This window comes from Natator depressus, chromosome 9 (assembly GCF_965152275.1).
Source record: "Natator depressus isolate rNatDep1 chromosome 9, rNatDep2.hap1, whole genome shotgun sequence".
NCBI classification, from domain to species: Eukaryota; Metazoa; Chordata; order Testudines; family Cheloniidae; genus Natator; species Natator depressus.
In genome coordinates, this window is record NC_134242.1 from 22,863,471 (window position 1) to 22,885,900 (window position 22,430).

At 41.6% G+C, this 22,430-nt stretch overlaps 1 protein-coding gene across 1 annotated transcript in view; it reads right to left on the reverse strand.

Annotated features, from left to right (window-relative positions):
- GFM1 (G elongation factor mitochondrial 1) overlaps positions 1 to 20,805 on the reverse strand; it is a 42,834-nt gene extending 22,029 nt beyond the window's left edge. Inside the window, exons 1-12 of the mRNA XM_074963695.1 lie at positions 20,633 to 20,805; positions 17,939 to 18,091; positions 17,205 to 17,337; positions 15,823 to 16,027; positions 14,874 to 14,990; positions 13,259 to 13,409; positions 9,525 to 9,679; positions 7,033 to 7,117; positions 4,551 to 4,688; positions 3,592 to 3,693; positions 1,723 to 1,779; positions 974 to 1,111 (exon numbers count right to left, since the gene is read on the reverse strand). Of these exons, the coding sequence (XP_074819796.1) occupies positions 974 to 1,111; positions 1,723 to 1,779; positions 3,592 to 3,693; positions 4,551 to 4,688; positions 7,033 to 7,117; positions 9,525 to 9,679; positions 13,259 to 13,409; positions 14,874 to 14,990; positions 15,823 to 16,027; positions 17,205 to 17,337; positions 17,939 to 18,091; positions 20,633 to 20,707 (1,509 nt within the window). The 5' untranslated portion in view covers positions 20,708 to 20,805. The remainder of the gene's footprint in view (positions 1 to 973; positions 1,112 to 1,722; positions 1,780 to 3,591; positions 3,694 to 4,550; positions 4,689 to 7,032; positions 7,118 to 9,524; positions 9,680 to 13,258; positions 13,410 to 14,873; positions 14,991 to 15,822; positions 16,028 to 17,204; positions 17,338 to 17,938; positions 18,092 to 20,632) is intronic.
- Positions 20,806 to 22,430: the final 1,625 nt, after the last annotated feature.

The window sequence follows — 22,430 nt, forward strand, 5'->3', positions numbered from 1 at the left end:
AAACTGACTATGGTGACATTCACTGTAAACAAAAGGCTGTCAAATGTACAAAATGAGGAAATAGGGAAGAAAGTGCTCTTCTGAAATTTTAATTATAGGAATCTTAGGTGGTGTTTGTACTAATAGGTAAAAAATTTCAGACCAAAGTCTGATTTTTAAGATGATAGAAAGCCTTCAACTAAAACTATTAACACCAATAAAAGATTACTAAGAAATGTACAAATATCTATATCTAGACATTTATTAAATCCTGACCTTAAGCAGCCAATAATTATTTACATTAATATTTTAGTGCTTTTCATTCTGGAGATCCAAAAATCCTTTATGAACTGTGGCCCCAACCCTCCACTGGATCTAAACAAGTGGAATCGTGCACTTTTGCAGAGCACTGGTAGTACAGCTTGTCAGGAATTTTTCAATGAAATGTTTTTTCATTGGAAAATGCCGATTCATCAAAATGGATGTTTTCACAGGAAAAGGTCAGTTTTGACGATACTTTCATCAAGGTTTCTCAAATCCAGGATGGGTGTGATTGGAACTCTCACCCAGAATGTGAAAAAGACCTTGGTTCAAATCCCTGCTCTGCCTAATTCATGCCATGAATTTAGACTTATGCCCAAGTCATCCCAGGTGACTGCCCCAACTACTCAGCTACTGGCTACTGACTTTTTTTTGGCAACACACGTCAAAAGATGTGTTTCATCCCAATGTGCAGTGTGAAATCTTTGAAATCTCAAAACAGCTTTCCACCCAAACTCTACCTGTTAGCACCACACAAGCATAGTGATTCACAACTGCAGAATCAGGGCCTATATTTTGTGATTACTTAGCCCACCTACAAGAAAGATTGTTGCAGATGTTTTTAAAAGCGCACAGCAACACTACACAATATTCTAGGGCAGAACATAAAGAGCAATACTTTCCCCAGCCAAGACTCAACTGCATGCGTCTCAGATTCAGTTTTTATAATCACCTGAGCATAGATTTCCAAGTGCAATTCTCCCATTCCAGAAACGATGGTCTCTTTGCTCTCATTGTCAAAGTGGACTCTAAAGGTAGGATCTTCTCTTGTAAACCGGTTCAGGCCTTTTGAAAATTTATCTAGGTCATTCTAAAAAAAAAAAAAAAAATTACACACATGCAAAATAAATTAACCACTTTATTCCACATTCTATAAACAGCAGATGATAGAAAGGTCTGAAAAGTTCATCTTAACTAGCTAGCACTGTTTCCTCCCAATAAGAGGTCTACGGATTTGCCATCCCAAACAGATCCATAAACTTACAATCAGGTTCATTCTCCAAACTCTTGCAAGTGTGCCTGCATGTGCCATACCACAAAGCAGGAACACCTCTACAGTAGGAAAAGAGGTCATGATTGGGTCAGCGTTAGCTAACCCCAATCTTTTTCTTCGTGAACATGCAGGTTATCACCTTTTACCTTGATTTAGCGGATAGCCTTTCCTTAATGTAGCTAAATCCCTACAGTTAATCAGGACCAGCTAACATTTAATTCATATGTTAAACAATTTGAGTAGCAAATAAATGTTGATAAATGCATCAGCTAACATGTTTTAAGACACCACTCATTTTCACAGCATAGACAAATCCAGAGTGTTTCCCTCAATAAACTGCAAAATGACAAGAGTAGAATGATAGGGGAGGGGAACTCAGACAGAAAGTTTTATATTATTGGCTATAAATTTGATTGACAGGCTCTTACCTTGTTGGAAGGCTTCATGGCTACTGAAATGACAGGTTCAGGGACATGAATCGATTCCTGTAGTAGTTAAAAAGGAACAGTTACCAAATAAACAAGTTTCAGTACAGCTGGCAATGCAATCATAGCAGAAAACTGAAGTTTTGGTCTCAGGGACTATGCGTTCCAAACAAAAGTGACTATTTTTATAACATGGTTTTGTTCAGATTTACATCTAACATGGTAAAAGTAGGGATGCAAAATACTAAATGGTTAACTGGTAAGCATTAGTCTTCCTGGTTAACTGACCCTAACCGTTAATCTCCAGCCCCATCCCAGCAGCGCCGGCCAGAGCAGCCCCAGCTGCAGCAGCCCTAGCCCCTCTCCCTTTAATCAGTTAAGCGGTTAAACAATATAATTTTAATCATTTAAACGTTTAACTTTTTGAACAGGTATTCATATCCCTAGGTAAAAGTTAAAATAATGTTATGTTCTTACAATCACAAAGCCAGGAAAATTGAGATTTAAGGCTGTCACTCTGTCCTTGACCCACTCTCTATTGTGTGTAGTTTGGGCTCAAGCTTTACGGCATTGGGAATGAAGGGTGTGCATGGAAGCGATCTAAATCTATACTAGAATACTACCCTGATCACCACCAACCCTCCGAAGGAAGGAAGGAAGGAAGGAAGAGTACTAAGGTGGAAGGAAAGGGATAAGAACTTGCCCATTTGCCAAGCTCAAACCTTATGCAATAACTGCTGAAGGACAGTGGGATGAGGTAAGCATGACACATTCGTATACACAATGTATTCAAATATTTTTGCAAGTATGAGTGAGTGATATTTGTACAGGTTTATGTTTCAGGTGATGGGGAGGATTTTTTTTTTTAATTGAATTATAAAACTGGAAAAACATTGCCACAAGTGGATATGTATTAGAACCAAGAATCCTTCTGACCTAACATCATTTCAAACACAGTAAAGAAAACTGACTAGTTACAATTCTTGTATGTATATCAAAAAGGTTTTAAAATCTGAAGCTAATGATTTAATGGTTGATTGCTCATCAGTGATAGTGCCTCAATGACCAATGCGGTTATGGGAGTGATGATGATGATGATAAATGATTTTATATATTGTACATGACAAACCACCAACATATCTGCATTAGTTTTACAGCTCTCTTTAAAGCACTTTGCCTTATCAGATATTTTCAAAGCACTATAACTCCTTCCCCATTTTCTTACTAAATTCTGTTAGTTCCTCTCAAGACCATGACAAAACTGTACTCTAATATATATAGTAATTATAAGAAAAATATTTCTAATACTAGGTTTCAGAGTAACAGCCGTGTTAGTCTGTATTCGCAAAAAGAAAAGGAGTACTTGTGGCACCTTAGAGACTAACCAATTTATTTGAGCATGAGCTTTCGTGCTCAAATAAATTGATTAGTCTCTAAGGTGCCACAAGTACTCCTTTTCTTATTTCTAATACTGTTGCTTGAATGTGAAATTACCTTTTTTCTGGACAGTGGGTCTCCTAGTTAGTTAAATGGTTTGGCTTCCATGTTTTTAACTCCAAATTTTATATGTACATTGACACACACAACATTTTACCTATTATACCTAACTTTTACTCCTGAGAGCTGACATTTGGTATTATGTGTGTATAATATCTTGTATACATGCCTACATATATATCCACACCGCAATTTTACGTTTGTATCATTTTTACAGAATCTAAACTGGCATCAGAAATGTTTCTAAAAGTTATTTTCAGTTAGATATCCTTTGTCTGAATAAACAGAGCATTTAAATTAAGAAAAAGTGGCTTAAAAAACCCAATAAAGTCCCAAGGCGTGACGGATCAGGTCCATGAAAAGAGTTATACTTACCATGGAAATGTCAGTACTGGTTTTATCAGTGAATGTATCCCCACTAGCACAATCAACTCCAAACAATGCACATATGTCTCCTGCATAAACTTCATCTACATCCTAAGAGGAGAAAATCAGGTTAGCTATGTACATGGTATTGAAAAGAAATGGCAAAGAATATCTAATATATACACACACAGCTACATCTGGTTTCAAGTGGAAAGAACTACGATAAAAAGGACTGGGTTGGAATTTGCAAAAGGGGCTTAAGAGTCTAGCCATTTTAACATTCCAGCTTTGACAAAAATGTGCTGTAAACAGCTGGATACAAACTTGACACGAAGATCTTCAGTGCAAATTCATAAAGGGGTCTCAGTTTCAATATTAGCTAGCCCAAGAGAAAGGGTGCTAAGCATGTCGCTTGCTAACTTTCATGCAATCTTCACTTGCCCATAGTATCACAGTTGCAAGAACTCTAGAAGCAAACCTACTTTGCTTTCCACAGCTGCATGTTTTCTGGATAGGGTAGTTTTTGTAGCATTTTGGGAGGTAATTTTTAGTTTGAGAATTATATTAAAAACCTCACAGCAGAGCTATTTCATTGGGAGAGAGAGGAAATAGCCTTTGAAAAACAGACATGAGTAAGGAAGCTGTAAAGGAGAAAGTGACATCTAGCCTTCTTCAGCCAGAAGGCGAAGAGCCATGTTGTAAGGCATCAGGGGTGGAGAACAGACATATGTGGAGAATCGTCCAACTCAATGGGGAAAAAAAATACAATGGAGTAGATTTTAATGTCCAGTTCTACCTTTAGAACTCTACTAAAGGAAACAGGGTAACATGGGCCAAGTGAGAGCAGAATTTTGCCATGTGTTGCTTTATTTTGAGATGCTGAACAAGCACCTCAACTTTTCAAAAAAGCCTGAAGGACAGATAACAGCATCCAAACATTTTCCTCTAGTTCTAGTTCCTACACTTACCTCCATCAAGTCTGCATGCATGCGAACCAGTCTCTGCACTCGCACCTTTTTCCCTGTCCTGGTGTTGTAAATGTATTCACTTTTCCTCAACATCCCCTGATAAACTCGAATGTACGTTAGCTGCCCAAAACGGCCAGCCTGCAAATGGCATTAAAAAATGGAGATAAAAGTTAGAACCACCATGAGAGTCAACAGCACTGCTACTCTACATGCACTCTACTGTGCTGTTGCTAAAGGACCATTAATTTGGGTTTATTAGTTTGAAATTATACATCAAAAAGAATTTCATCTAAATTTCTACAACAGTCAAACCTTCTCTCAACTCTGGGGTAGAATTTGGCATCTCCTGACGAGTTTCCTACCTCCCCAACTCACCATTCCAAAAGCTTGCCCGCTAAAACGTATGCCACAGCATCCTAGCAACAATCCAGATGGTAATGTCTCATATGACAGAGGTCTCTGTCACTACTCTAATTAAAGATGCAACCACGTTTTCATTTTAAGCCTTATTTTCCCTCTCACACATGCACAAACCCACCCCCTTTTCCAGCTTTTCACAGGAACATAACATTTCCCTCTGAAAATATCGGTGATAAATCAAAGGAACGCAAAACTTTTCAGCTACAGTTCCGTTCCAACCACAGAGAAGGAAGGTAACGCCTTTCAACCCAGAAAAAGTGGAAAAATCAAATCCTTTTGAAAAAACATGATGTGTATCAGGAATGCAATCATTTTAAAATTTCCAAATTCACCCATGTTTAGATGCATTCAGACACAGCAGGATGAAAAAAAATTATTAAAATAAAGAAACGTATTGTCTAACAGTCATTATTAACTCGATCTCTGATAGTAAGATCTCCATTTAAAAGATTTACTTGTCAGTCTGTGGCAACAGGCACAGACATCAAAGGAGCACTGAGACCAGAGCTCAGCAGCTCCATGGGGCTTTGGGAGCCAGGATAGCTGCTGACCCCACAAATATGTTACAACACAGCTATTTTTAAGATAAGAAGTCTTGCTGAGCCAAAATGGAAGAAAGGGGGAAGGATAAAAATGGAGGTTGAAAGACAGCACAGAATGGAGTCAAAGAAATGGGCTAAATGAGTTTGTCTGGACTAAAAGAACTGATTAGGGGTTTTCAAGCCTTCTGTTGAAGCTACAAAATTGTTACTGCAATAAACCAGAATCATCTTAAGATGAGAAGCAATGAGAAGCGAGAGCTATCTGGAACAACAATTGTTTTGTGCATTTTTCTGTGGAAAAACTTAACTCAATGGGCAGCAGCATCACCACGTGGGCTATTGTCAGCATCCTATTCATGGTCATCACCATGTACCAGGACCTGCCATTTACCAATACACCACTATCCCTTTTTCCAGACAGTAAAAATTTTCTAACTGGACAAAATGAGAGGCCATCACCACCTCCTTGGCCTGTCCTAAGAAACAACCAATGTCCTGGCTATTCTCCTCCTAGTGTATCAGCTTCATTGCCACTTTATTCCTACCTCCTGATCATGTCTCTCTTATTTTTTGCCTTCTATCTCATAAGATCTACCAGTTCTGGTAAGATACAGTAGTACACATTAGAGGCCATCCATGTTTTCATCCTCAATTAGAATCACAGAAATTTAGGGCTGAGGACCTCAAGAGGTCATCTAGTCCATAAACCACCCCAATTCTGAGGCAAGATTAATTATACCTGCACCATCTCACCCCATTCTACATCCATTTGTTAATGCTTTTTCCTGGCAATTCATCTTGAGACCAAAGCTATGCTCATGAAATGAAAACCTGGTTTAAAAGTCATTCCCCAGAATTCAGTGCACACTGAATGTTAGAGTCAAATTCTTTTGCTAGCCAACCAGAGTACATGTGGTGCCTTACGCAGGGTGCTAATATTAACAGCATTAAAGATCTACCTCATACAGAATGGAAGAATTCTTACCCCTCTGCCCCTTTTGAGAGATTTGAGCTATACACATTATGGCAGATCCCTTTGGTTTTGTTTGCTCTGTTCTCTACCCAGGTCACAAATAATGAATGTGGGTACAGTATGTCTTTAAGGTGATTAATAGAAGCTGTATTCAACACTCTAAGTCAGTCAGCTGGGATCAGATGTTGGCAGCATGAAAAAGATAAATGAAAAACTCAAACAATTGAAGCAAGTCAACTGGCTAATGTACCAGCCATCCATCTGCTAGAAATCCTTAGCTCAGTCACGTAACAAACGCGTCATATGCACAAATAGACATATTTACCAGAAAACTTTTAAACAAAACTCTAGTATGTTTCATTTACAAAACCAGTAACCATCCCTGCCTAGGACATTTCCTGGGGATTAATGACAAGCTGCCATTAATGGCCCAGTGCAGATAAATCTTACTTAATCCAGCAGTTCTCCCAGGAAATGCCCTGTGCCTCAATTGTTCTTGCTGAACTAGAAATTCCTCTCAAATGAAAAAGAAACATTAATAACCCACCTCCAGTTTGAAAGCCAGACCTACAAAGGGCTCAGAGTCATCTCTGACTGAGTTCAGCAGCAGTTTGGTTTTATCCTCAGAATCCCTTAAAAAAAAAAAAGGGGGGGGGGGAGGTTAAGGTGATTAGACAATACATGGCAACTTCTCCTGAATGTGTGCTCAATCCTGCTAGGTGCTGGAGTGCCCTACACTTCCACTGAATTTGTTTGGGAATTGCAAAGTGCTGCTCAGCACCTCCCAGTAGGATCTGTGCACCTCTGGAGACAGGCTCTTTGGAGACAACTTCAGACAAACTACAGCCATCACTGAAGTGGAGGTCCATAGCACTGACATATTTATCACCAGCATTCACTCATCTCACTAAAATTCCACTGGAAGAAGTGGCTAGCTCAACGCTTTATTAGATATAATTCATTCTACATGGAAGATGGCACTTTTAAAGCACTAGGGACAGAAATCCTAGAGTGAAATCCTGGCCCCCTTAAAGTCAATGGCAAAACCCCTGTTGACTTCAAAGGGGCCAGGATTTCACCTGATCCCAAAAGCAAGTATCATTAGAGAGAGGTGTGCGTCAGGCACAGAATTGGGAGCCAGAAAGTCTCAAGTACAAATCCAAACTAACAGTGACTCCCTTTGTGATCTTGGGCAAAACTGGCTTAACCTCCCAAGTTCTAGTCTCCTCATAACACTACTGCCTCTTCCAGGTATTTTGAAGACTGGTTAATATTACCGAAGTGTAATTCTACTCTGAAAGGAGACCTACGGTCTTTCCACATTTAAAATGCTACAGCTGCGCCACAGTAGCACTTTAGTGTAGACAATTCCTACACCAATGGGAGGGACTCTCCTGTCGGCGTAGGTAATCCACCTCCCTGAGAGGCCGTAGCTAGGGTGATGGAAGAATTCTTCCATTGACCTCATGCAGTCTACATGGGGACTTATGTCAGCTTCACTACGCCACTCAGGAGAGTGAATTTTTCACACTCTGACTGATGTAGTTAAACTGACCTAATTTTCTAGAGTAGACCAGGGCCTAGTAAGAAAGACAGTGCAGAACATTTCTCTTTACACTGGAAAAAAACAAAAGCAAATGTGGCAGAGAGTCTCAGAGCCTGAGTCTATAGACCAGGCTTGCACTATGGTGCTAGAAATAGCCATGTAGATGCTCCCATTCAGGGTCTGATAGTATGGGGGTAGGTGGGTTGTGGATTTCAGAGCCTGAACTCCAGCTTGAGCAGGAATGTCTATACAGCTGTTTTTAGTACCATAGCACGAGTACAAGACCTGAGCTCTAAGACTCACTGCTGCGGGTGTTTTTCTTGCAGTGTGGACATGGACTTTGCAGCCAAGTGCGCCCTCCACGTCACGCTCTTCCTGCACATGCAGCAGAGACCCGTACTTATAAATGTCAACATAGGGAGTATTCATGAAACAGAACAGAGAGGGAAAGCGCATGACTACCACAACTACAGCTGGCTGGTCAAAAACTCAACCTGTCAGTACCAATAAGGGTACAAGAATGGGTTAGGTTGGCTGTTGCACTATATGCTACTATTCAATTCAGGGGCTCTAACCTCAGAGCCTCTGGGTTTGGTCTTACAATTGTGGAATGGAACTATTATAAAGAAAACATTCCAACCTGGATGCTAGAAGAGCAGAGAGAACCCTCAGTAGCAACTGCTCTCACAAGCTCAGAAGTAACACTGATGGGTCACATAAGAAACTTTATCTAACCTTTCTAACACAGAAGGATGGTCATGACAGGGAAGGGGTGAGGAGTCAGATGAAAAATACTGGTGCTCGGGTGTGGTGGTGGTAAACAACATTTACTAGTATAATTTCTAGGTATAAAGGTTTTACACTGTACCTATCACTGCATTATCTGAGCAACTCAAATACAGCACGAGAAACCTGATCATCCTTCTAAGATTTATTTCTACATGAAGAGATGTCTGAAAATATGCACATATGTACAGATTACTCAAACCACCATTTATACACAAAAGGATATATGCTAGCACTGAAGATTTGGCTGGGGTTTTTTTGTTTTGTTTTTAAACTATGAGGGCATAACTATAGTAAGAAATAGCAAATACTTTTTAAAACATGCCCTGACATTTTTAAATATGACCTATTTCCTAGTCTAGATACAACCTAAGATGTTAATATAAATTTATCCTTACAAATAAGACCTGACCAGATCACTATTTGTCAGTTTTAATATTTAAGAGCAAGTAAAACAATGTTATACTACAAGTGAAAAGAATGCCCCATTGATGGAGGGATCTGTCATCTTTTAATGATCATGCAAGGCTACTACACCACACTACTATAAATGTTTTTCTTTAAAATGACTGATGAATTGTATTATTCATGCATTTTGTTAAAATTTCCGGCTCTGTTTTGAAACTGCTTGAAATCCTGATTCTATAAGCACTTTATATTTATAAAAATAGATCTGTCCTCCCCACCCTCTTCCCTCTGGCACTCACTCCTGGTTGAGAATAGCATAGTTCTGGACTTCAGATGGATTTGGGAGATAGTCTAAAACAGCATCCAGAAGGGGTTGTACTCCTTTGTTCTTCAAAGCACTTCCCACAAGTACAGGCGTAAAGGACTTTTTCAGTGTTGCTCTTCTGATTGCAAGCTAGAAAAACATTTATGAATTACTTAAATTTTGTAGCAATTCCAATATTATACATAGAACCAAAGGTAGTCGCCTTTAACACTGTAGCAGTTCAGACTGGCAGCTTTGCTGGGCAGGGATTGTGTCTTTACTTATCCCTTGCAAGGTGCCAAGCAAACGGTTAACAAGAACAAAAAATGATAATCATTCATAAAGGGACAGGGTTGGACCGGAAGCATTGTTATAGCATTAATGATGTATGTAGCACAGTGGTCTCCAACCTTTTTACGCCCAAGATCACTTTTTGAATTTAAGGGCAACCCAGGATCAACCCCGCCCCTTCCCTAAAGCCCCGCCCCTTCCCCAAAGCAAATTATACCCTACACACCACCACTGAAGGCCATTTTGGGCTCCATTCACTTAAGGTCAATTATGGAAAATATAGTCTAGTGATTTGATTGCCCTATTTAAATAAATTACTGAGTACTCATATTAAGGCACCCCAAAATCAAGAGTCAGTTTTGAAAATTTAGACCTAAAGTTTAGGCTTGAGGTTCAAGCTCTCTTAAATGAAGGGCTGGAGTCAATTTGCCCTGAGGTCAGGCCAAAGCATGAGGCATTACAGATACACATGGCACTTCCATGTAATCAGGACTTTTATAAAATATGCTAAAACTCAAACTACTTGCAAAAAAGGATTGTTGGTCCCTACGTTAAATAATTTTACTTGCCTTTTCCATTAGCACAAACTCTTAGCCATCCACCTTGCAGTTTATTTTTAAGCTCTCCTGATTGAAAGAATATTTTGAAATAGCAAGATGGTTCATAAGGAGGACACTGGAAAAAAACTTAACAGTTCTTGAATTGGAAAAAAATCTTGCTGGATGCTTTTTTTAAAAAAATATTTGAAGATCTAACAAAATTATGCACAAAAATACAAGATTCCATTGTCATCTTTTCTGCTTAACTAGTCATTGAGTGTGTGTGTTTTGGAAACCTATTTAATTATGTTAATGCCTATTATTTCTATTTTGACAGCCTAATAAAACACTGGAAATGTATGGCTCCATTCAATTCTCATCAGCAATAATTTTTTAGAGATACAGAAGTAATTTTATTTCTTTTTTTGTGAAGATTATTTTCATTCCATTAAGGAGCTGGGGCACATCGGACAACATTTCTTGTAAATAATGTTTTGGTGCCAGAGAACCAGGTATTTATTTAAGCACTTGATCCTTAACGATCATCCACTAACACTGTGACCTTCAGGATTGATAGCTAACATGTTTTCCAAGAAAAAATATGTTAAACAAGAACTTGGCTGTCTGCCACTGAAAAAAAATTAGCATAAGTAAACCTGCTTTGTCACAGCTATTAAATAACTAATTAATTTGCTTTCAGGAAAGGTGATAAGAGCAAGGCCACTCTGAATAGACAAATTTACTTTTGTAACAGACTGCCTTCCCAGACATCCCACTGGGTACTACCAACAACAAACTCTTAGAATCTCTTACAGCAAATCACAACAGGAACAGAGTGTACAGACTACTGCAACACTCCCTCCTCTGGCTGGAAGAGCTTTGCAGTTCTCTAAGGCCACTATTAAGGACTGTCTTAGTCACTCAGCAGAGGGGGTGCTTTATGAGTGGGCCAGTTAGTTTTTCTTGCCTTTACATCTCATCAAATAAAGCACAGTGGACCAGATTTTCAAATGCACAGAGCACCCAGAATTCCCACTGAAGTCAGTGGGAGCAACAGCTACTTAGCACCTCCGAAAAATCAGGCCTTTTGCCATCATGGCACATGCTTTAATAGCATCTTGAGGTATAAACTTTCTGAGTGCTCCTGAAGCCAGAGCACTTGCTGGACAACAAGATTCATCATTAAAGTTCCATGGAGCCAAAAATCAATATTCTTTCAATCCTAATACACATTACATACATAAAAGGATCAAACAAATCACTTACTCAAATCAAAAGTTAGGGGCCCAGAGTATCCAAGTAAAGTTTACAATGGAACCCTCAATGCATCCAACTTTGAGTGACTATTGTGCCTCCATAATACACCATTAATAGCAGGTATAGGGGGCTGCTTCCTATGGTGATGAGTGCAGTATAAGAACATGAATAGAACAGGAAAGCATTACAAAATGGCAATCCCACATTACTCTGATACCAAGGGAGTCAAAAAGATGCTGACAAAGGCACTTTTAAATCTAAAGCTATGTTTTAAAGTTATGATTTCCATGATCAAGTCCGAGTCAAATTCAGTCTAGCCTAAGTGAGTTCAATTCAGTGAAACAGTGCCCACTTATCCCATCCGGGCCACTTTGTCCACTTTCCTGGAATACTGCTTTGGCCACTTTCCTGGAATACTGAAAATACATTCAAACCTGGAACCCTGGTATTCTTGAGGGAATTCTGCACCAAAAAATTAAAGAATTTAAAATTCTGCAAAGTTCTGCATATTTTAATTGTCAAAATAAGACAAACACAACAACAATATAATCATACCATTTTCAGTTATTTTGGTAATTTATTTCAAAATACTTGTCAGCAAATAATTGAAAATGGTGTGATTATATTATTGTGTTTGTCTTATTTTGACAATTAAAATATGCAGAATTTTAAAATATTGTGCACAGAATCTTTTGGTGCAGAATTCCCTCCTCAGGACTATGTATATATTCTTAGCACTGCTACTGGATAGCTGTGTGACTTTGAGCAAGTCACAATCTCTGTGCCTCAATATCAGTATGGCCATCTGTAACAGTGATAGACTAATGCTTAAAGAACCTAGGTGACTAAATAGATGGCTCAAGGATTCAGAAGGGCATAAAGAATATGTTTTCACTGAACACCAAACCTAGGGTCTGACTCACGTTTGAGCCCAGACCTCCCTTCTGTCCACACACAAATCAGTTTGACGCAGGTCAGGAAGTACTCAGGACCTAGGAACCTGTTAGAAGGTGGGTCAAAACGGGAGTCCTGCTGTAACTCAGGTCCAAGCCCTGTCATTATGCAGTGTGGAAGCAGGTCACATCAAGAGACCTGAGTCACAAGTTCTGTGTCGTGCAGTATGGCCATGTTAGCACAGCTGAGACAACTGGGTCCAGCAATTGGAAATCCAGGTTTACCATGCAGTGTGGAAACTCAAGCATTGTGACTTGAAACACTGACTCCACAAGCCTGAGTCCCACAGACCTGGATTTAGTGTGAAGTGTGGACATACTTATACAGACTATCAGAGTTATGAAGGGCACATAAAAGTTCAAATCCACTCCAGACCTCATGGCCTTTTGGGGGTGTCAGTCCAGTTCCCTGTCCACATTACAAAACCCACCAACACATCTGGCAGCCTTGTTAGCCATCTGAGCTGGTATAGGGAGCGAAGGTGCCTCTCACCCAAGGGAGGCTGTGCCTCTAGGTAAAGGCACACTTACAAGGTAACGGTGGCCCTGCAATATGTGGCACTTGGCACACTTTGGGTGATATAAAGAACAACTGTAATGGTATTTAGGCACTCGAATCCCTTAGGAGGCTTTGAAAAAAAATCTCACCGCTAATAAATAATACATGTTCCACAAGAATTATCATTTACCTTTAAATCAGTGACTGTAGGGATCTTCTCTTCCAGAAACAGCTCCCCAAGTTGTTCATCTGAGTTAGCAACACATTCAATCAGTTCCTGGCGTCTTTCTGTAGCCTCTGTCCTAAATTCAGCTGGGATTTCATCATATCTAATGGTCTCGCTACAAAGGCAAAGAAAACACGGTAAGTTTTGTGGACAGCTATGTGAGTGGAGCTTTCAACAATGTGGGCACCACAGTGGCCATGAAATTCTGAGTCAGTTCAACAGTCTCGGCATGTAGGCAAGTAATAAACTTCCTGAGGTCTACCAATGTTGCATCCCCAACACCACAGCAGAGAGGAACTTCAACAGCTCATGCTGGGGCTTTGCAGTGCAGCGGAACAATCTGTACATCAGCCTCAATTCCACCTTACCTTTAGTTTATCCCAAGACTCACATGCCAAACAGGTACTATTGGACCTCGTTTCAGAGCAGGAGATCTCCTACTCTTTAGGTTGGATGCAACCAGCCTGGCCACTAGAGCTAATCCAAACATTTTCGACTACATGAAATTTTGTCAAAATATCCTGTTCTGTCAAAGCCAAAACATTTTGCAGAGACATATTGGTTTTGACTGGGAAGGTTGAGAGAGAGACTGCCATGTTCTCCAGCCTGGTGGTTAGGGCACTTGCCTGGGATGTGGTTCAAGTCATTGCTCTGCCTGATTCAGAGTGGTCTGGGATGAAAAGCTCTATTCTGAATCACACGGACACACACAGACACACACTTTTCTTCCCAAATCAAAAAGCTACGGTTTTAGTCTGAAAACTGACATTTCAACCAATTTTTTTTTTGTGAAAACATTTGAAAGGTCTTGTTTTGTTTCCAATGGGGAACAAAAATTATTTTCAAAACTTCCCACAAAACAGAATTGTTGTCTTCTAGACAGCTGTAATGTCAGATCGCTTTGATTTATGCTGCACCAAGTTTCCGGCAGCTACCACTGCACCCTAAACTGGCCCTACTGGCATCTCAACAGGTTTTAAATAAAGATACAAAATTAGGGGCCTCATCCCCCATTATGTCATGGATGGATGCTTTTTATTCACAGCCAATATAAAGTGAAGAACGGGATCCTTGCCTATCTACCCCACCCTCATGAGAGAGAATGGGTGAAATCCAGGTGCACTGAAGTAAATGGGAGTCTTGCTGCTGTGTTGAATAGGGACAGGATTTCACCCAACAAGCTTAACCAATGGCCACAAGAATAAAAATCTTGCTCCAGATTTCTGCCAGATACGTGATATAATGCTGTGTTGTCTTCCCACCTTGCCCACAGCCACAGAGATTGCAAAGATTTGGGCTCCTCAATCAAACTGCATTCCCTATATTCTTAGTGAACAGTGCTGTTTTACCTTCTCAGCCACATTCAGGTGGCCATCAAAGGGATGCAGCTACCAAAGCTGGGCAACCAAACACATACCTCCCAGGCAAGCCACTAACTACCTCTCTCACTACCAAGAAATATTTTTTTTTTTTGGGGGGGGGGGGGGGGGGGAGGGACAGGAACAATTGTCTACTCAGTTTCAGCATTCACCAAACAGGGAGTAGCCTCAACAAATAAGAAATGCCATCAACCACTTACCCAAAGTCACCATCAAAGTATATGGCCCTTTGCTCAAGAAGATCAATAAGCCCCCTGAAGTTTCCCTCCAGGCCAATGGGAATCTGCATAAAGGCTGCATTGTGATTTAACTTAGATCTGAAAAGTTTAAAAATACAAATCAGTTCTCAGTACAAGCAAGGCAGCATTTTAACTCATCTGTCTTACCTGGGTTCTTCAATAGTGTCCCCGGGACCAATAACCTAGCCTTCCTTCACTCAAGTGAAAAGCCTCACTGGCTCATGTCATAGTATCAGAGCCCTAGTGAAATCAAAACGCTAGCAGATCATCAAAGTTTGCTTTCACCCATGTTAGTTGTTTTCAATAGTAATTTTAATCCAGGAAGTTACTTCTCCTTCATGTGTGTTAGTACTTTGGAGCCAGCTTGTTCTTCTACTACGAACGAATCTATGTACAGACTTGGAGGATGGAAGAAGATGGGGGAAAAGAAGGTAGTACCTGCATGAGATACAAGGCTAAAGTCAACCGCCTGCCCCACGTTTAGGTCCCTACTCCTCCTCCCTGGGATACTGGAACAATGCACTGCAGCACTACTATCTTATTATTAAACCTTTATACATAACTCCAGAAACATCTCTATTATCATAATGAGTCCAAATGAGCCACAGACCTAACTCACTAGCCATGAAACGGACTTCTTTTGGGGAAATGGAAGTTTCATAACCTAAGCTGGCATTGACAGCTGTTTGATGAATGGGAGCGTTATTTTGGTACCACCTTATGGCGACGTTAAAGAAGAGTTGTTTCTGTTACCTTGCTACCATCTGATTAACCTGAAGCTACGCATTATTCTCTGAATTGTTATCTCAGACCATACAAGCTAAGCTCATTAACATCTACTCAGAACATCAAGAAACATCACATGAACAGTTTGAAACTGCACTGCAAACAAGCTAAGCACATTAGTTACCTCAATTGTTGCACAGCTCTGGTTGGATTTGAGCCCATTCTGTCCAGTTTATTGATGAATGTTAAACATGGGACATTGTAACGCTTCATTTGCCTGTTCACGGTCATTGTTTGGCATTGGACTCCTCCAACAGCACAGAGCACCAGGATAGCTCCATCAAGAACTCTTAACGCTCGTTCCACTTCAATTGTGAAGTCCACATGCCCTGAATGAGAAAAACAATTTTCTGTGTTGGTTTAAGTTGCAGCAAGGAATTGCACTCTATTGGGTTGTTTACTCTTCTGTATCCACATGAATAAATCTTTAGCTATGCTGAAAGGGACACTGTCAAGTCAAATTCTGTCCAAGAATTAGATTTTGAAAAAAATAAATGTTTCTGAGAAATTGTTTTTAAAGGAATTCCACTGGACAGCGTTTTGATTTTAATCACATAGAAATCCCCATACAGTGACTACAACTCAAACACAACAACATTATACTAGTGCAAAAAAGCCAGAAAGGAAAACTGATTTGAGCAGACTACTGTATATCAATAATGAAACAGAAAACCACTGATACCACTGCTGATCGTGATGACTAATAGTGTCTCACTGTTTTCTTGTGCTCCCCATCTCCCTCTGTATCTGCTGACTCTCGCCCAACACTTAAGATTGTAAGCTGTTGGGGCAGAGGTTGTCTTTTTGTTCTGTGTACAGCACCTAGCACAGAGGTGGGTAAACTCCGGCCCGTGGGACCCTCCTGCCCGGCCCCTGAGCTCCTGACCCGAGAGGCTAGCCCCAGGCCCCTCCCGTGCTGTCCCCCCTCCCCCACAGCCTCACCTCGCCGCACCGCCAGCACAATGCTCTGGGTGGCGAGCTCCTGGGGCAGTGCAGCTGCAGAGCGCAGCCTGACTCGGTGTGCTGAGCTGCACTGTGCGTGGCTGGCTCTAGCTGGGCGGTGCAGCTGTAGCGCCGCCAACCACCGGTGCTCCACACAGCGCAGTAAGGGGGCAGTGAGCGGTGGGGTTGGATAGAGGGCAGGGGAGTTCGGGGGTGGGGGTGTGGATAGGGGTCGGGGCAGTCAGAGGGCGGGGAACGGGGGAGGGGGTTGAATGAGTGCAGTCAGGAAGATGGGGAGGGGGGGTTGGATGGGGCGGCGGGGGGCAGTCAGGGACAGGGGTTCCTGGAGCGGTCAGGGGAGAACGGGTGGTTGGATTGGGCAGACAGAAACAAACACATGGAAGTCTCTGTTCAGTGCAACACTTTGTGTGATCAGCTCAGATAAACAGCTACATTACTGTTATCAGATTGGTAACACAGTGGTGGGGGAGAATCGATGTCTTCTTTGGACACAAGATATTTTGGTTAGGATAGCACTTGCAAAGTTCTCAGAGTTCACGTTACCTGGTGTATCTATGATGTTGATGTTGGTGTCCTTCCATATGGTATATGTTGCCGCAGACTGAATTGTGATACCACGCTGTCGTTCCAGCTCCATAGAATCCATGACAGCCCCGACTCCATCTTTACCTTTTACCTAAACACAAAAAGTAAAGCATTTACTTAAAGAAAATCTCCCACTGGCTTGAATTAGAATTTTGCCTGAATAAACACAGACTAAGCATCTTTCACACAGGCAACAAAATTCAGCTGAGTTAGTGGCACAAGTCTACAATCCTAACTAGCTTTGCTCTTTCCTTTGCATATCATTCCTGAAGAAGACCTGGTGGTCAAAAAGCCATTGCAAACAATTTCTATTTCACTATGAATCTGATAAGCCAACATATCTGGAGCCACTGAGCGTTCACCTTTGACTGTATGGAGAAGTTCTCCATTTATGTTGGTGGTAGGTCTGTTGGGGTTTTTTGTTTGGGGGGGTGGGGAGTGTGTGTGACAGCAAATGTGTGTGACTTTAGGGAGGAGTCAGAGAGCACCATGAGAAAGCTGTCTCTAGGATTCCCCATTTGGCTTGTACTTCAAACAGGGTCACTAAGCCTTTAAGCACAACCTTCTTATTCCATTCAGTGCTCTTTGTGGTTCAACAATTCTAGACAACTCAATAGCTGAATCATTGCATGTAACGTTCAAAATCCCCTCACCACCAAAACGAGTGTCATACCAGTATCGCAGAGACAAACCTCATGCATCTGTGTTATCCTCCCAGTGTAAAAAAGGACTCGTTCTGTTAATGTCGTTTTCCCAGAGTCAATGTGAGCAGAGATTCCAATATTGCGGATCTTTTCATTGGGAATGATTCCTGAAGAACACTGTCTGCAGCTGTTCAAGAGAAACTGAAAAACAAGAGAAGAAGGCAGTTCAGCCAGTTTTGTCCATGTCAGAACAACAATGGCTCACCATAAACATGTCTCAAGGAAGGTTTCAGAGTAGCAGCTGTGTTAGTCTGTATTCGCAAAAAGAAAAGGAGTACTTGTGGCACCTTAGAGACTAACCAATTTATTTGAGCATAAGCTTTCGTGAGCTGTAGCTCACGAAAGCTTATGCTCAAATAAATTGGTTAGTCTCTAAGGTCCCACAAGTACTCCTTTTCTTTATGCCTCAAGGAAGGTAACTTGTGACCAATAAAGTGATTCTTTCCTCTGTTTCATTGTGATAGGAAATAAATCAGTTAATCTGAGCTCTCCAAACATCCTTAAGCATATTCCAGAACCCCCACCTCCAACTCAAAGCTCAATCAACCCTGCACTTAGCCTGCCATCCTTTGGGCAAGCAGAGAGAGATGCTGCAATGAGGTTTCAGATAAACTTGCTCCCTGCACCCTCTTGCTTTCTGGGATACCAGGCAAGATACTGTACACATTCAAAGACATTGTGTGAAGTAGCAGTCTTATTTTTCCCTGCATTTACCAGCTATTAATTCAGTCAAGCCACCTCCTAGCTCTCCTGTTCTGAGGAGGGCCATAGTGTGGATTTAAGGGGTTTTTGGACAATGTATGAAAGCAAACTCCCTTTATGCCTAAAGGGAGCAGCAGAAAGACAGTAGGTCACAAGGTGACAGGAGAGATCAGGAACATCTGAAAATGAGCAGACAAGATAGCCATTATTGGTGAGTCCATCCCTAAAAGTGTTGTGCGTGAGAAACTGAGGATTTGGACACTTATAGACTCACCCCGTCTCCCTTCTTTTCGATCCCTTCATTCCACACTCTGTTCTCCATGTCTACCTACTACTTCCCTCAGTCTTACCTTCCACGCTCTAAGATATTGTCCTCCATTTAGTTTTCTTTTTTCCATTCATCCCCTCTTAATTTCTAGTCAATGACAATGTGGCCATGGTAGTGCTCCCACCATTACTGACATCGCTATTACAATAATGGTAAGAGGCTTAAATAAAAAATGTAATCTCTGTACAGATGAAGTCCCATGCCAGTAACCTGCAGGTGAGAGGCAAAACCTATACGGAGGGCAAATCTGGGCAAAGGTGAATAAGCATAGAGCAGCTCTGTGCAGAGGCAGGTCAGTAACAAGAGGGGACTAGGAATACAATTAACAGCACTTCCAGAGCCCTAAGGAATACGAACCACAACTGCAGGAATAAGGGACCTGTTCCTCAATTTAGAGCCCTCAACTAAAGCAGAGCGGGGTTAAGCATTGCATAGTAACATTGTATTATAGTAGAAGAGAAGCAGCAATATTCGGTATCCAAGTGAGACTAGGGGAGTATTGAGTTAGTAGAATGTAATTATCAAGATATTAGGAAGCTTTGTCTGGTGATTAGAGCTGAGGTACAGAAGCCAAAATTCTTTAATTCTGTTTCCAGCTCCATCACGGAGTCTGCATGGCCTTTAAATCAGTCAAGTCACACTCTTATGTCTATAAAATTGAGATAATATTTACCTGCCTCACCAGGATGTATGTAAGGTCTACAGGGACACTTTCAGATCACTTCAGACATAAATTTAAGTTTTGTGAACAAAAGACTTAAATATATATTAAGTGCATTTTTATTCCAACAAAAGCTTTTATTCTTTGTTTGGATTTATACATTATCCTGTGGTGTTTGCAACCCAATCATTGCAGGATTGTTCTAGTGCTCGAGAGCCACAAAGGATCACTGACTAAACTACTTAAGCCTACAAAACTACAAGAAATGAAAAAAAATAAGCAGTAAGCATTAGCAGTGAAAAGTACATTAGAATAAGAGATGATGGGTTTTAAATAAGATAACATGGTGTTAAGAATACAGGTAAGGAATCTGGCTTTTAAGGTAAGATTTTTAGCTTGTCCACTTTCGTGGATGTTTAGAAAGTGCACTGAAATCTTTGAAAGAGTCATTAGCATATAATTTGGTCAATACGCAAAGATTAATCCCATACTCTTGCCAAGAGGCCCACAAGTTTAAGGTCTGTCTACATTGCACACTAAAGCTTGGCTCTGACTCAGGTTTGAGCCCTAACCCCCCCTTCCATCCACACACATCAGTCTAACTGAAGTCATTGAGCACTTAGGACTGGAGTCTTAGGACTCTAAGGGGCAGGGGAGGTTGAGTCAGAGTTCCACTGTGATTCAGGCCCAAGCCCTGTCGGTTTGCAATGTGGACGCATCTCAAAACGCAGACCTGAGTCAGACGGTCTGTGTAGGGCAGTATGGATGTATTTACACCTAGGGGCAGAGGGATCGTGGTATCTCCTACTACCCGCAGCCCGGACAGCCCTCGCCCCCGGCGCGATGGCAACAGCCCCGCGCAACCGGGCAGAAACTGGCCCTTTGCCGACACTCCCCGGGCCGGGAGCTGCTCTGCCAGCCAGAGGGGCTCCGGCTCCCTGGCCAGCTTGGCCCCGCGGAAACAAGCGAAGCTGCTCGCCTAGCCCAGTACCTGCTGCCACAGCAGCGCCGAGCCCTGACACCGCCAAGGCCCCAACACCAGCCCGGCTCTCAGCAGCTGCAGCATGGCGCATTTAGACAAGGCGCGGCGCACCGCTCCCCCTCCGGCTCTGACCGCCAAGGTCCTGGTGCCCGCACGCTTCCGGCCCGGCTAGGGAACGCTTCCGGCCCGACTTGGGAACACTTCCGGGGAACTGAGGGGACCAGCCCGGCCATGCACTTGGCAGGCTCCTGACAGCGCCACCTGCAGGGCGGGAGGCGGCGGGGCTCGGCGATGAGGGGCTGTGTGGATGGGAGCCAGGCCCTTCCGCTTCACGTGGCGCTTCCCACTGGCGGGAGCAGTCATAATAATTCATGCGTGCCTCGCACTCTGCTGGTACGCACCATCGATGGAGTGCGCGGAGCTTTACAAAGAGACCAATATCCTTAGCCTCCTTTTACAGCTGGGGAAACTGAGGCAGGGGGCGGTGACGAGCCCAGTGGCAGCATAAGGAAAGGTGTCCTCAGGCTTGCCAACCCCAAGGATTCAATGCTGATGAAACTTCCTTAAAAATCACAATTTTTTAAATAATAAAATATATATTAATTATTATTAGTATTAATAAAACAACAATAAAGGTTGGTTTCTGTGTATTTTCCTTCTGGCTTTTGAGGCTTAGGGTGCCCGTGAATCACATTTTTCAAGCTTCCTTTTCCTCAACCATGAAGGTTAGAAAATTATAATTTTTAAAAATGAAAGTTGTGATTGTCATGTAATCACTTGATTCCAGGAGCTGGAGCTTAAGAACTACACCAAATATCATGCGAATTGACAGAGTGGACCACACTGAGAAAATTCCCTTTGCTGTCCACCAGCACTTTCCAGACTAGCGAGGGCTGTGTTTCAGTGGTACTGTAGGTGTGTCGTATATGAAGTGCTTTGTATAAAATATATTTTTAATAGAGTGTCCTTTCCCACCCCCAGACACACTGATTGCAATATCGAGATTAATCCAGCAAACAATGTCTTAACCCAAAATCTAGGCACAGCAATAATGAGATGCAGTGTTTATACTTAAAAAGAAAAGAAGTACTTGTGGCACCTTAGAGACTAACAAATTTATTTGAGCATAAGCTTTCGTGAGCTACAGCTCACTTCATCAGATGCATTCATTTTTCCACTGAATGCACCCGATGAAGTGAGCTGTAGCTCACGAAAGCTTATGCTCAAATAAATTTGTTAGCCTCTAAGGTGCCACAAGTACTCCTTTTCTTTTTGCGGCTACAGACTAACACGGCTGCTACTCTGAAACCAGTGTTTATACTTGTTATTTTATTTATATTACAGTACCCCCTAGAAACCGTATCATGTTTGGCCCCTTTGTTATATGAGTGGAATGGTACAAAAAATAGTTAGATCAATAGGACTTTTCTGGAATATTAAAGACTATTCAGTGGCGGCAGAGCAGTTCTCAGTAATAGGAAGAATGCAGTCCCAAAAATGAACAGGAGGGAATGGCTTAAAGGTATAAGCCAGGTATGAAGACTTAAGACACCATGGAATCATAATTTCAAATTGCAACAAACTCCACTTACTGTCTTTCTAAAGTAGGAAAATATCATACCATACCATGCGCTATAAATGTGCGTGAGAGGAGAATGGGGCTTGTGTGTCTTTCTGACAAAATCTTAAAAATTAAAGCTATGTCAGTTCTTTGTAGATAGTTAAGGTCTATTGCACTGATTAAGAAACATGTATACCTGAGAGTACCTTACTGAATACCCCTCCTGCAATACTGCAGTGCATGTTA